The sequence below is a fragment of the Grammomys surdaster genome, unplaced genomic scaffold, assembly GCF_004785775.1.
Source record: "Grammomys surdaster isolate TR1022 unplaced genomic scaffold, NIH_TR_1.0 1036, whole genome shotgun sequence".
Lineage (NCBI taxonomy): Eukaryota > Metazoa > Chordata > Mammalia > Rodentia > Muridae > Grammomys > Grammomys surdaster.
The window spans coordinates 1,109,538-1,125,366 of NW_021605455.1; the positions used below are offsets into that span (position 1 = coordinate 1,109,538).

Genomic DNA, 15,829 nt, shown 5'->3' on the forward strand with positions numbered 1-15,829 from the left:
TCTCAAATGTTTTTTTATTTGAACTTTAGAAAGTTCATAAAAACGCTTCAGTAGAAATCCTTATTGATCCCCTTGTTAGGATCGTATTGCACTTAAGAAATGATGTGGGGTGAACTGGCTATCCAAGCATAGGATCTGTCCTTCTATTAACTAAGCGAATCTTTTCAAAGTGCTCCAGTTGCACTTGGAACTTCCTTGCTATGGACCCTACATGTTTCTTCTGACCTGGGTATTGTTTCTGTCCCAGTGCCAAGTGAGTGGAGTTATCTAGTACATTTGTGTACCTGCCTGCTATTAGCATAGGAAAGTACTCAGTCACATCTACAAGTAATGCTTTGCCAGCTCGGTTCTAACCTTGTGGTCTTGGTTTTGTTTTTGTATTTGTTTTTTCTTCACCATTTCTGATTTGGAGACATCACGGGGAAGGAGCTGCCCCGGGTTAGAGAAAACTCTGCACTAACTCTAGTTCATGGGTGACCTGGATCTGGCAGGTTTCCTTGAGTAGGGTGGGCTGGGGGAAATTTCATGCCTGGAGAATATTTTCGCTGTGATTTATGACTGTCTGAGGATCAAAATGCTCAGAGAAAACGGGTTGGCAGTGGTGGGGGATGGGGTGGGGATGTATGCACTGGGGGTGGTTTCTCTATGATAGTAGCTCTCCAGATTCCAGATTCTGGTCTTGGCTGAACCTCTGTGGCTACAGGCAAATATGGGGGAGAGAAGACTGGCATCAGGCTCTGATCGCAGGCCGTGCCTACCTGGGTTCCTTATTGCCTCCTATTGGTCTGTAATGTTTTGCTATAGGTTAGCTTTCCCTGCTGGATGAATGAGAGTTGGATGTTTTGTAAAGAATCCCAAATCTTAGACGTCCTCCAGATCAGTCCCTCAGTAGTGATAATGGAACTGGCCAGTGACTGGAGGTGCTTGAGACAGTAGAGTGTCCAGCTCACAGTCTTACTGCTCTCTCTTCAGAAAGGGTTCCTTGTACCAAATAGTCCTCAGTGGGCAAGGATAGAAATTATGGCCCGGGACAGACTGGGCATGAGTATAAATAGGAAGAGGAAATACTTGGACTTCTCAGGGCAATAAAAGTTCTATATAATGATATTACACATAACTGTACAATTAAGCCTGGAAATTGCAAGCTTCCAGTATGTTCTTTCCCAGCCAAATACTAGGCGGTTCTCGTGGTAGAGGCCATTTACTTAGAAGAAAAATGCAAGTTTGGAGGCAAATCTGAGGTTTCACTTCCTTTGGAAAACACAGGCCGGGTTGGATCTCCTGACCATCCAGCTTTGCCGCTCATGTGGCCCTTCTCTCCAAATTGAGACGACAATAGCAAGGAGACCGGAGTGTTTTTCAAGCGCTGGGGCGTAACTGAGACATTGCACACCTGTGGCAGGCTGGGTCCCTTGTTCTGGTCTCCTTCCTACCACAGCTGTTGCCACCGAAGGGGCCCTCCCTGACCAGATCCTGCATGAGGTCTGGGGCAAGGGAAGGGCAGGAAAGGTTGTGAGTAATGGGAGCAGCTGCCGGGGCGGGAAGGCTCTCCTGAGGGTTTGGCTGCCCTTCCCTCCTCCAGCCTGCCTGTTGGCCCATCCCTTCCTCAAATGCAGTAAAGTGCCAGCCTCATCCCTCCTTTCCCAGAACCTTGTGTGGCCTCTTGAACAGAGCCCAGATATTTGGAGGGTCCCCTCATCCCCCTGCCTCACTTTCCAACCCTGAGTCTGATAGAATATGAAGTCTTATATGAAGTCTTCTTCTGTCCAGGCCTGTATGTCCCTGAGCTCATCTGCCTTCTGCTTCTGAGCCTAACACTCGCTGTGCCTGCCCGCGTGTGCGCATGTGCAGTGCTTGCTCTGCCTCTGTGCCTAACATTTGTCGTTCCTGTCCACATGTACGCATGTGCAGTGCTTGCTCGGCTTCTGTGCCTCACCTCGTGCATGCTTTCCTCCCTTCCAGAATGTTCTGTTCCCCTGTCCCAAGCCCTGGCTTCCTGAAGGCTTCATGCCTTTGATGTGGTTCCCTGGTAGAGCCCCTACCATCTGCCTAAAGCCTCAGCATGGAGAGGCAGCCTGGCCACTTGCCTGAGAAAAGCAGAGTCACACTTCTTGTCAAGACCCAGCTTGTCCTCAGTGCCCCCGTTTGAATAAAGATGGCCATGGTGACAATAACTACCTCAAACAGGTCTTGATAAGGATGACCTGAACCTCCCCCCCCCCCCAGTAAAATAAATGACCGGCAACTAAGCCAGAACATGATTCCTCCTCCTCACCAGTTGGATTCAGTGTAAGTAGAAGGGCCTCTAAAGAAAACCCCATCTCCCACGTACTGCACCTGGGGCACATGCCTACGATCAGCACAGGGTCAGCATGTTGTTGTCCCTGTCTGTGCCCCTGTCCCATACAGCTGGGATTGTTCACAACCAACATTTGTCCATGGCAAAAAGCAGCTACCTCAGCATTGCAAACACCCTTGGCCACTATGAGGAGGGAAGAAGACTTTCTCACCCTTCCCCCAGGCAGAGGAGGGAGTACAGCTAGTCTTGATATCACTAGCTGAACCCCAGAGAAGGCATGGTCAAGTGACATGCCACCTTGACTGTGTACCACACTCATCTAACTGTCCTGTATGTGCTCATACTTACAGATCTGTGTGACCTGCCTGAGTTCCTGAAAGACCTAGGGTGAGGGCAAGTCAAATCAGAGGAAACTCATATTGAGAAACACCCCACTACCACCATCACCCCAACATCCAAAGTTGAGCTAGTCGTGACTTGGGAATGAAAGGACCCATCATGTAAACAAAATGGTGGGTTATCTGGAGGATGCTACAGGACTACCAGACCTCACAACCTCCTAGACTAGCAGAGAAAACACTATAGCTCCAAAGAGACTTGTCTGGTCCAGGGTCACAGCATTAATCTATCGCAGAGCAGATCTGAGACTTTTAACTATGGTCTCTTCCCAAGAGGGATTGGGGCTCTCTCCACTGAGTGCACTCCTGGATGATCAGTCTCACCTCCTCATGCCCTGTGACTTTCTCTGCTCCGGCTGTGACACGCTTGTCACAGCTCTCCCTTTTGGCCAGTATTAAGTCCCCTGCCTCCTCACCAGGAACCTGAAGCAGGGGATGGAGATAGCACACAGGAGTGGCGCTCCTAGGACCAGTCATCAGGACCGCTGCATGTGCTTCCAGAATAGACAGTGATGTACTCTGGGATGGGTCAGTATCACACCACCAGGATAACCTGGAGCTGTCTATAGATGCTGGCGAGTTAGTTCATCATCTAGATTTTCTGTGATGTAAGAAGGTTTTAAAAGCCTCCCAAGGAGTTCTCTGGCTCAGGTAGTCACCTGTAACAAACACAAGTATTGAGTTCTTTATTCTGAATGAAAAAATGTGCAACGTTTCTTCAAAGAAAACAGCTGTCCTCGCCACCCTACCCCACCTGTAATCAGTAAAGGTTGAAGAAATAACAAAAAAGCCCAGTTTTGGGGGGGGCACACTTATCTGCAAAGGCAAGACAGGTGTGGAGCAGATGGGGAGGCGGAACAGGAGATGATTATGGGGGTGGTGGTGAACTGATGGAAGCTACGGCTTGACGCAGTGGACAGAGTCCGGGGCGGGCGCTTGTGAACTCCGGCGTTCAGTGAAGCTGGTGAGACCTTCCATGAGTGTGCACCTCCTCAATCACTATCACCTCTGTCTCCATCTCTGCCTCCATTTCTCTTTTTGAGGTAGGATTGCACGCTGGCTCGAACTCACAGTGAAAACTGGCCTGGAACCTGAGATGCTTTTGCCTCTAGCTCCCAAATGCAAGGACTGCAGGAACATATACACCTTACCATATACTCTATCCAAATGTCTAAAGAGACCCTCGGAAAATCCACAGGAAGTGTGAATGTGAGGCAGTTCTCTCTCGTGTGAGTTTCAACAGTCCTTAACTTTGGGGTGAGCGGAGTATGAATTGAGTACTGGGTGCCTATCACAGAATGTAAACCCAAGGCCTTCTTGTTAAACCTGCCTGCAGTTGGAAGGAGGACCCAGCAGTACCTGATTCCTGGGTCTTGCCTCTACTATAGCTCCGACACAGCAAGGGAGAAAGGGGGTGCACAGTATGCAATGAGGAGGGCTTCTAAGGACATGTGATGGCTCCAAAGCCCAGGGGACCGCACTGGCCCAGCTGAGCTGGGGGCTGCAGGCTCTAGGCATGTCCTGGCAAGGTGGTGGAGCAGGTGTGGCTAGCTTCACCCAGTGTGGGCACTCTGCCCAGGGTGCTTGCAACAGGTGGGGCACAGAATAGAAGTTGAAGTAGCTCTGCCCAGCCTCCCAACCTACATGTCTGGCCCCAGCCTCTGGGGCATCCAAGGCTTAGGGGCATCCTGGGGCTAAAGGGTGTAGCCATTCTGCTTGGAGAATCTTCCAAAGCCAGGGTGAGGCACACTCAGAACAAATGGCCTGAGCCAGGACTCCTCACCCCACTTCTCACCTAGCCCACCGCCTACTTCTGTACCTGAAGACTGTGGAGAGCAAAGGCCTACTGAAAGGGCACAGTCACTGTCCACTTCCTGGGTCTCTGGACCCAGGAATTGGACAGTGGGGGATCATCTGCCCCCCACAACAACCACTAATCCCACCAGGTGGCTGTCATGCTCCAGGGCTAGGCATAGAGGAGCTAGGAGCTGGAGACAGGGTGGGCAGAGGAAGCCTGCTGGCTGGGCCACCTGCCCAGGGGATGGGCAGAGGGCAGCATCACGCTGAGGCTCAGGTTTGCTGAGCTGGGCAGCAGTCTGGGAGACACTTGCATTGCCCAGCATAGAGACAGACCTGTCTCCTAAGTCACACTATGATGGTAGTCTATTACTGATCTCTCTTTGTTTCTCTTTAAAGTCGACTTACTAATTTTAACATAGTCGTTTTGTTCTTTAAGATTTCATATATGCAGGACAATACATATTTATCATATTTCCTCCATTCCTTCCACTAACTCTTCTCGGATCACTTTCTAGCTCCGATCCCCTCCCAGTTTTTTTTTTTTTAATAACCTACCAAATCTAACTTAGCACGGGGCTCCAAGCCTCCTACACCCCACTGTTGGTCACCCAATAAACTCACAGGTGTGGGGCAATCCACTGGAGCATGGTCAACCTACCAGGAGCCCCTTAAAGAAGACAGACTCTCCTCCCCTGCCAGACCATTTCCTTCCCGTAGCTCCTCAGTGAGGAGTGGGGACTACACCATGCTGAGCTGATCTCCACATGTAGCATCTACTGGGTCACGGGCTCGGCGTTGTCCTTAGAATGACACAGACGTAGAAAACACCGAGTCTGCCCCACACACACCAAGTTATAGTAGGAGCAATGGGTCTTGCAAAGGCCTCAGTGTGCCTGCCGCCTTAGGCCAGCTGGTCCTCCTACACCATCTATACACTCAATTCCCCGTTTCCAAGACTAGCAAATCAAGGACAGCGATGGGTGCAGTGTACCCAGCAAGGGAGTGCCAGCAAGGGTCCTCTGTCAGCCTGGTAGTCCTGAACAAGTCAACAGCATTACAGTCTAACAGGGGCTAGATAGCCTTGGGCATGCTCCTGGGCACAGGCTCCCCCATGTGCCTTATTTTCCTGATCTGCAAAATGGACATGATTTCCAAGCACTGCCTGCCTCATTGGATTAGTAGTCTCTGAGACAAGAAACAGGCTATGAGGCCTGGTGCATGCCAGGGATGACATGGGAGATCAGAGAGACTGTTCTCAGAAGGTCTTGTGGCAGATGTCTTAAGAACATAGGCCCTCACAAAGCTATGAAGGTAGACTGACTCCTGGGCCAGTCTCATCTGCCCAAGACCCCTGTTTGGGGCAGTTGTTCTTTCTGGATTCTGCTCTGCTCACATTGGCCAACAGTGGTCCAGAAAGCAGCCATGTCCCTGGGTCCTCACAACCACTGGATGAAAGCACTCCAGGAGGAAAAGTCCCAGAGACTGTCTGCCATGAGCCCTGAGCAGATGAACCACTGCTATTGGGAGCCTCTAAGGGCAAGCTGGCTGAGAACCCCCAGGATCCATATTAAACACATTGTTGGAAGGAATTCTAGAAATCCAGATTCAAATGAGCTAGGTTGTTGTGGGGTCCCATAAACCCCCCTCTATTCCCCACTGCTCAGATAAGGCCTTGCTCCTAGAAAGACCTCTGAGCGAGCACCCACAGGGCCTCATGACTTTCTCTCCACACCTCTCCTTTCACAGGGCTCCGAGCCACCTACCCCATTAGTTATCTACAAGTGTGGGTCTCAGTCATGTGATGCACATCCCTCATGATGGCCTCAAATCATATCCTTGAGTAAGAGACAGTCATCCTTCAGAGAGAAAAGTTCATATTTCTCTGTCCCCAAACTAGACCTGGTAGGCTTCTTCATGGCAGAAGGCAAAGGTATTTGCTTACAACACAACTGGGCTCAAATCATGTAGACACTTGCCATCTGCGTGGCCTTGGGCTCCTCTCTCGGCCTCTGCTTAGCTGCTCCTTTATCTGAGCATTGTGAATGATGCTAAGAACACATGACTTCAACAGTTGTGCAGTTGAGAAAGGATTAGCCGTGCGATGACTCAGGTGTGACAGACACTTGGTAAATGATGGATGTAAATCAGGGATGGATGCCTTTGGCCTCTTGGAAGCAGACTGAGAAGCACAGCTCTGAGAGAGTAAAGACTCACTTTTATAGTTGAATATCTGTTACTGGGTTCCATCTGGATTCTAGAAACTTCCGTTGTGGCAGGGAACAAGGACCTGCTAAGTTAGACCTGGCATGCTCTAGAATGGTAATCATACCTAATTACATTTTCCTCCATACCTGAGTCCCCCCTCCCACTCACTCTCCCCTGGGTCCTTTATTCCTAATCTACTTTGCTATTTCCTTCCCACTAGAAGCTTACAGTTCTTATCAAGCCTCTGTTTGCTGTTGAGCATTTGCATGCACGTGTGTTTGTTTTCTCTCTGTGTTATTCTTGGCTTTGGTCTTCACCCTGGCTTGGGTGAGGAAAAGGGGGGGAAGGGATACAAAGTTTAGGTAAGAAAATGGGGGAGGGGCATGGCTTCCCCTCTGGGACACTAGCTAGCTCACCAAGGCATGGGAACTTCAGGATCACTAGATGAAGCTTCCAGAACATAGGTGTTTCTTCCCAAAGAGACAATGAAGCAGCCACAGGACCCTGCCTGCTTCGTGAGCACAGTGCCCCCGGCCCAGCCCATACCCTGAGGTTAGTCTTCTGTCTAGAGAAATACTCCTGAGCTCCCATGAGTCCATCCCTTCCTCCAGGAATGGAACAAGACCATGAACCAAAACACAGTAAGAAGTAGCCAGTGGAACAAGAGATGTCAAGGTCACCATCCTGTTATCCCTCCCCAAGCTTTTCATGCTCATGCCTGTTACCAGATCTCTCTTGGTCATCCAATGACACAATGAGAAGTGGAGGGAGAGGTTCTGACTCCTCTAAGAAGTCAGAGGAGGGAGTTCTCCCTGAGAACAGACGAATTTGTGTGACCAAACAATAGTCTTCAACTAGATAAGGCAAAATTTAATAAGACTGTGTGGAAAAGTGATAAACCTCCAGTTATTGTGGGTGATGTTTATATGTATTTTATCATATATTTGCCTATTGATTATATATAATATTACTATGAATATAGAACATTTTATAGGACCAGAAATGTAGCTCAGTGGTAGAGTACTTGCCCAGCATGTCCCAGATCCTGGTTTAATTCTTAACACTGCCCCAAAACAAAAGTAAAAATTGAACAATAATCAATGCCTGAACCTAGACAGTATAAAGTATTTTCTAGACTAACTGTGTTCTGGAATACCCTGGAACCTGAGAAGCATTTCCAACCACTGCTAAGTTTAATAGCGTGAGCCTTTAGTAAACAAAACTGTGGCTTTTTGTGAACACTCACTCCAGCATTCCACCAACCTTGGCTTTCACTTAGAGGGCAAAGCTGTTCATCCCCGAGACTCAGGACCCAGTTACTCTCAGGATGGCTTTGTGAGAATTAGAACAAATTGTCAGCTCCCCAATAAATTCACTCTCGTGTGGACTTCTTGATACTAACACATAGAATTGCCATCTACCAGAAAATGTCAGAATAAAAATAGCAGACCTATAACATCTAAAAGGCAAACAGTGGTCCTCTATCAGTGGTCTGCTTCATGTAACAAACTCTGAAACAGAGGGGCTAAGGTGAGAGTGAGCACTTATTGTTTTGTATCTTCTATGGATCAGAGCTTCAGTAGTGGCTCTGGTTCTGTCTCTTGGGTGGCTGTGTGCAGTCAAAATGTCACCTGGGCTGCCATGATAGAAGGTATGATGGGGGACTGGAAGGACTACTCAAGTTGGGTTACTTGCACAGCTGTCAAGTGGCATGGTTTTTGTCAGGAAGCCTCAGTCCCTTGCCATATGACCCTTTTCACAGTGCTGCTTGAGCATTCTCCAAACATGGCCTCCTTCTGACCCAAGAAAGCAAGGCTGAAACAACAGTGTCTTTCATGACCTTCAGAGTTCAGTTGTCAGCCCAAACCTTCCCAGATCCCCTTGGAACACTGCATTACAGTGAAAAACCTACACAGGAGTAATTTCAACATGAATAAGGACAGCCCTAACCAGAGTCTTACCAAATATGTGCCAGCTATGCGCTGAGCTTTTAATGGCTCCATGTGTCCTGTTTCAGTTTAGGATCTAGCAGGGATGCCCAGGCAGATTTTCACACATGACAGTAAAGAGGCAGCTAAACTAAAGGACAGTGTCAGTAAGGTGCTGAAGATCAAAGACGAGAGATGGACCCAGTGCCTGATTTGAGGGGGTGGAGATAGGGTCATGTGGTCAGGACATTGGATTACATGAGATCCACCTGGGACATTTATGATGTCCAGTGTTCTGCCAGGAACAATGCTTGAGGTATGAAAGCAAAGATGGGCTTGGAGAGTGGAACTGCAGGGAGCTCTTTGGAGCACAGTGAAGGGGACTGTTGTGGCAACATGCCCGTCTAAGTGTGTGCAACCCCACAGCTGTGTTCAGAAGGTGAGCAAGGCTGAGGTTGTGGCTTTAATTGGTAGTTTGCCTAGCATGCATGCAACTCCCCAGTACCCCATAAAACTGGGCATAGTAGAACACACTTGTAATACCAGAACTTGGGAGGTGGAGGCTGGAGAATTCAAGGCCAGTGTGGACATCAGGGGACTCAATTTAAAAAAAAAAAGGCTTGGAAATCTTGATGAAGTCCCATATCCTATGCCTTCCCTCTGTTCTCTTTCACTGGTAGAACGTTGCTAAAAACTACCTGTAAGGGGCTACTAAGAAGAGGCAGGAAGCTGCCTAGAGAGCAAGCAGAGTTCTTCCCAGAAATGAGTGAGAAGCCCCTTTCCTAGACTGTGAGAAAGGTTCAGGTGGTCCACTGCTCCTGAACCTGCTCCAGCCTGCCTAGCCTCCCTAGACTGCAGGACTACTCACCTTGGCCTCCCTGGCGAGTTTCCTCCCCTTCAAGTATCCCTGAGACTCTGAATGTGACAGGGAAGGTCCTGGCCATGCTTGGTTACCCTTACTATATGAGGCAGGAGCATGTGGTCAAGCAGACCCAGGGAGCCAAGCCACAGGTGCAGGTCTCAGCACCTCTCCCTCCCATTGGTGTGATTACCCCACATGCTCAGTGCATCTTACCAGTGACACATAAGTTACAGTGACAATCAGAGGAGAGCCAGGGTCTAAGCAAAGATGGTGGACCTGAGTCCTCATCTGAGAAACTGGTTGTTAAGCTCTGGCCCGGTGGTCTTGCCTTGTCCCCCAGTCTCCTTGTGATCCTGAACATCTGAGGATGGAGCTGGGGCCCTGGAACAGATGTCCTCAGTTCTCCTGTTCATGCACAGAAGTCACACTGAACCTACCTCCACACGGTCAAAATTACACACAGCTCAGGGACTTGAGGTCTCCATTCTGACCCAGACTCCATTCAACCACCCACAAATGCACTCTCCCTTAGCCAGATGGCCTTGAAAGACACACCTGGCATTCAGCCACTGTCTTAGTCAGGGTTTGTATTCCTGCACAAAACATCATGACCAGGAAGCAATTTAGGGAGAGGTTTATTCAGCTTACACTTCCACACTGCTGTTCATCATCAAAGGAAGTCAGGACAGGAACTCACACTGGGCAGGAACTTGGAGGCAGGAACTGATGCAGAGGCCACAGAGGAATGCTGCTTACTGGCTTGCTTCCCCTGGCTTGCTCAGGTTGCTTTGTTGTAGAACCCAAGACTATCAGGCCAGGGATGGCACCGCTCACAATGGGCTAGGCCCTCCCCCCTTGATCACTAGTTGAGAAAATGCCTTACAGCTGGATCTCATGGAGGCATTTCCTCAAGAGAGGCTCCTTTCTCTGTGATAACTCCAGCTTGTGTCAAGTTGACACACAAAACCAGTCCGGACAAGCCACATAGACTCTCCTAGGCTACATTTGCTTTTTTAAACTAAAACTTTCTTATTTGAGATAGTTTCACACACACACTTGTAACAGAAAACACAGAGGAATCACCTGGACCCTCCACCTGGCTCCCTTTCATGCTACATTTTCCAAACCACAGCCCAGTATTATATCCAAGATACTGATACTGCTATGCATGAGACACAGAACACTTCCAGTGCACAACACCCACCCCCACCTGTGCTCTTCTACAGCCACACCCTCTCCTCCCCTCCCTTCCCTCCAGTACTCCCCTGCTCGCTGCCCACAACCCTCTCGAATTCTTTGCCTCTAAGAAGTGGCAGCTTCAAGGTGCTGCATCTGAGGCAAGCGTCTGGGGACTGGCTCTGTTCTCTCATTCCAACTCCCTGGAGATCCATCCAAGCTGCTGAGTGAATCAGGGTACCAGAGTATTCCTTTTCATTGGTGAGCAGGACTCCCAACAAACTGAGAGTCTATAGCACGCTCAGCCAGCCACCTAATGAAGAGTCTTGTGGGTTCCAGTTCAGGGCTATTAGCTATTGTGCAAATTAACTCTCAGTTTTTGAATGTGCCACTGCTGGATCAGATGGTCGTTGAGTAGCTAGCTTTTCAAAAATGCTTGTGGTGCTTTTCAGAGAGGGCAGACCATTCTGCCTCCCCTCAAAACCTGTGAGTAATTCATTTTCTCCCCAGCCTTATCTGCTTTTGGAGTGGTCACTGTTTTTCATTTTAGCCTTGAGTTTGATCCCTGGAACCACATGAAGGTAGAAGGAGAGACAATATAGTTAGCCTCTGACCTCCACATAAACCATGTGGCCTATGTACACAAACGACATCATCATAATGATAATAATAACAATAATAATTTTTAAGATTTTAAAGATGTATTTACTATGCCTGACCTTCCACCGAAGCCTGGCTTGGAAATGCTCAGAGCATCTGCATTAGCCTACAGCTAAGCAAAATCAACCAACTTAATAATAAAAATACCAAACATCCTACAGTTTGTTGACTTGCTGTACTGCAAGGATAAAGGAATGACCAAATGAGTAAGTACCCTTTACACTACCACAAAGTCAAAAGTCCTGTATCAAATCACTGTAAGTCAGAGACCGTCCAGGTTGTAAGAAGCCTCAGACTCCGTCTCTTTCAGGGGTTTAAAGAGCTGTGAGACTAACCAGCCAGACCTGAGAAAGTGATCGGCAGAGTACTCGCATCTATACCGACTTTAAATGTCTGCTTATGAGAGAAACAGCTTACGTGTGTGTAGGTACAATGCTAGGGATTTCAAAGGTTAGAGATTGCTGACCTGCAAATGAAAGACACTCTATCAGGCACAGTGAAGCTGGAAGCAAGGTCAGGAGATAGACCATATACCCCCATGCCTCTGGTCACTCACTGAAAATGGGCCACAAAGTTGAGTTGTGACCTCCTGGTAGCTTGTACAAACCATGAGATGGCTTCAGCACCTGGGGATTTGTGAGCATCTCTTAGCAGAATCACCAGGAGTCCCCATATGAGAGCAGGAGGCCACCCCCGAGTCCACATTAACAAAGCGGAATTCTCCGAGTCAAGAGGTGTAGGTGGCTTTTCCTAAGCAGCTGATGTTCACTCCCTGGTAAGATGCTAACTCCAAGAGTCTTAAGGCGCAGGGAAAAACCTCAGCTTGAACCAGGTTGTGACTTACAGGTAAGGCTTGGTCTAGGAGATAAGTTCCCAACCTACTGTGCTCATAAACTGGTCTCTCTTTCTGTGTGTCCCTGCAGGGCTCTGGCTGAGAACATGGCCAATGACATTGATGAGCTTATCGGCATCCCTTTCCCTAACCATAGCAGCGAGGTGCTGTGCAGCCTCAATGAGCAGCGGCATGCCGGCCTACTGTGTGACGTGCTGCTGGTGGTTCAGGAGCAAGAGTACCGAACACACCGCTCGGTGCTGGCGGCCTGCAGCAAATACTTCAAGAAGCTCTTCACTGCTGGGAGCCTGGCCAGCCAGCCCTACGTCTATGAGATTGACTTTGTCCAGCCTGAAGCTCTGGCTGCCATCCTGGAGTTTGCCTACACCTCCACACTCACGATCACCGCCTCCAATGTCAAGCACATCCTCAATGCCGCCCGGATGCTGGAGATCCAGTGCATTGTGAATGTGTGCCTGGAGATCATGGAGCCTGGTGGCAACGTCGGTGAGGAGGATGACAAGGAGGAGGAGGAGGAGGAGGATGAAGATGATGAAGATGAAGATGATGAAGAGGAGGAAGAAGAGGAAGAGGAGGAGGAGGAGGATGACACAGAGGACTTTGCTGACCAGGAAAACTTGCCTGACCCCCAGGACATCAACTGCTCCCAAAGCCCCTCCAAGACAGACTGTCTCACAGAGAAGGACTATTCAGACACACCCAGGGACTTCCCCAATTCCTTCCAGCCCGGCAGCCCTGGCCATCTGGGAGTGATCCGGGACTTCTCTATTGAATCTCTGTTGAGGGAGAACTTGTACCCCAAAGCTAACATCCCTGACAGAAGACCCTCCTTATCTCCATTTGCCCCAGAATTCTTCCCACACCTCTGGCCAGGTGACTTTGGTGCCTTTGCCCAGCTGCCTGAGCAGCCCATGGACAGTGGGCCACTGGATCTAGTCATCAAGAACCGCAAAATCAAGGAGGAGGAGAAAGAGGAGCTGGCCCCACCCCCACCCCCTCCCTTCTCTAGCGACTTCTTCAAGGACATGTTTCCAGACCTGCCGGGTGGGCCGCTGGGCCCCATCAAGGCAGAGAATGACTATGGTGCCTATCTCAATTTCCTGAGTGCCACCCACCTGGGGAGCCTCTTCCCACCCTGGCCGCTGGTGGAGGAGCGCAAGCTGAAGCCCAAGGCCTCTCAGCAGTGCCCCATCTGCCACAAGGTCATCATGGGGGCTGGGAAGCTGCCCCGGCACATGAGGACCCACACCGGGGAGAAGCCGTACATGTGCAGCATCTGCGAGGTCCGCTTCACCAGGTGCGCAGCTGCAGGGGAAAGATGGGGTGGGGGCGGGGCCAGAGGCCGTGGGAGGAGCATGGAGGGCAAGGGATGCAGAAAGATCACGTGTTGCGCACATTGCTTCGAGGGATGCTAAGCATTACTTGGTGCAATGTTTTCAACTCCCCTTTTAGGAACTAAACTGTTTCTCAAATACAATAGTAGGATGAACCAAAACAGAGAAACAGTTCAGAGCAGGGCTGTACTGACTAGGGAGAGAACCGAGAGGCCAGGCAGGTCCCATGGAGGTAGGCCCTGTTTGTGCTTGGTGCCAGTGTTTCCTGGACACTACTCACCCCTAGCTGGCTGCTCCTATGAGCAGCTGGATAATCGCAGAAATGAAACTGGAATCCCAGTTCTTCTGTGACAATGAAGTCTAGGAATAGGCTTTAGAGGTTTCTGTAGGCCCTTTCCATCCTCCTGACAGGATGGGCCTCTTACCATGTTCTCCTCCTTATGCTCCACATTGCCAGAAGGGTAACTTGAGATCTGAAATAAGTGAATCAGAGACATCCTCCCATCCAGCAAATGTGTGCTTGTACCTTCCTTGTGTCATGACTTTTGTAATCAAAACCAATGCGTGGGAGGATATGAAGTCACAGCCATCACTGCTGGGCACTTTCAAGGGCTTTGTTTGTTTGTTAGTTTGTTTTGTTTATTTCAGGGTTTTGTATGTTTTGTTTTATTTTGTTCTGTTTTAATCTGACCTGTTGGTATCATTAGTGTCCCTGGGTAAGGCAGGTCTTCCCAACTACGTTTCACAGTGGAAGTTCTGATAAGCAACCTCACTCAGTTTCAGTGTGTCTGACATGGACCAAGCCTGTCCTTCAGCCATGGCTTACTGATCTAGGTCCTTTTCCACTGCCACTGTGGACTTCGAAGAACTTGCCTTAACAGACCTATTCATTCTGATAGTGTTTCTTGGAATCTTATTGCTTTGATTTTTGATAGTAAGCATAATGTTTTGGCCTTCATAGATGGATTCAATTTTTGAATCATGTACCATGTCAACCCGGTGGCTGTGCCTGTCCAGACAACAAAATGAATCCTTGTTGACCAGGGTGACAAAGGCTGCTGTCCATGGATGGTGGGAAACTCTATTTGAAGTAGTTGAAGAGGGGCTTCAGAATGTGGTCAGGTGACCGGGGCATTGCTGAAATGGCTCAGCAGGCAATCTGGTGACTGCTTTGAAGGACAACACTGGGGGTTTCCAAGCTACTTCTGGAATGGAAACCACAAACAGACTCTGTCCTGGATACTTCCAGGGGCCTTGGAGGGATAATCTCACCCTGGTTTTGTGCCCTTCCTCTTGGCAGATAGCTACAGCAGCCCTGAGATGCTGGCTCGGGGTAGTAGACTCCTGTTATCTCACAGGACAGCTGGACCCCAAACTCCCAGATTCACCATCTCCTGGGTATCCCTGATAACATCTCAACACACTGAAATCTGTTGAGTTACATTGTCTCTAACTCCAGCCCTCTCTTCTCACTTCAGTTGGTTCCACAGAGCCTGCTGGCCTGCAAATGTCTAGGCAAGGCTTAGTTAGCTAAAGCAGAGAGTAACCAGGGGGGTTAGCCAGAGTCCAAAGGAAGGCTAAGCTTCATTCATCTTCAGCAGGGTCTTTGCTCCAGCCTGAGAGTCCAGCCCCAGGCAAAGATGTTAAAAACAGACCAAATGTGGAGTTCGGCTGCCGGCACCAGCCCTAACTTCTTTGTCTGTCCTTGGGCAGATGACCCAGGGAACAACCTTCCCATTCGCATGTTTCTCTCCAAACTGGAGGTTTTTAATGAAATGTAAACCATGAAGAGTCTTCTCTAGTCTCTTCCTTTTTCCAGAATCACCCTCCCATCTCCCCACCCTGCCAGGCATGTTTCTAGTTTCTTCCTGAAATCTCCTCCAGGCAGGCCCACATCCATTTGCTCTCTGTTTCTGGTTATAGCAGATCTCGATGCACTCCAGCCCCGTGAAGGAGTAAACAGGCCCGCTGCAGTTTAGGATGAGCAGGCCCTTGCTGGGGCTGGGGAATCTGCACGGTTGACAGATGCCTGGGGTGATGGTGGCCTGAGAAGTTCTGAGAGCTAGTGCCTGGAGAGCCTCTGTGTGGTAGACACGACAGGTGTGGACTTCAGATGCTGCATAGAAGGGAATGTGAGGATGCTCGCCTCAGCGCAGTGTTTACAGCCCTGAGAGAGGCTCCACAAGCTGCGGGCTCCATTTGCCCCCTAGCTTGTTCTCTATGCTTTCTGCCCGAGGCCACGTGGAAGAGACGTGAAGGGGCATGGAAGGGAGCCCCCTTCTTCCTTCCTCCCTCCCTTCCTTCCTCCCTCCCT

The 15,829-nt window shown here is 49.5% G+C and overlaps 1 protein-coding gene across 1 annotated transcript in view; it reads left to right on the forward strand.

Moving 5' to 3' along the window:
* Window positions 1-15,829, forward strand: part of Zbtb7c (zinc finger and BTB domain containing 7C) — a 34,819-nt gene that overhangs the window by 11,649 nt on the left and 7,341 nt on the right. Inside the window, exon 2 of the mRNA XM_028783219.1 lies at window positions 12,252-13,478. Coding sequence (XP_028639052.1) covers window positions 12,268-13,478 — 1,211 coding nt within the window. The 5' untranslated portion in view covers window positions 12,252-12,267. The remainder of the gene's footprint in view (window positions 1-12,251; window positions 13,479-15,829) is intronic.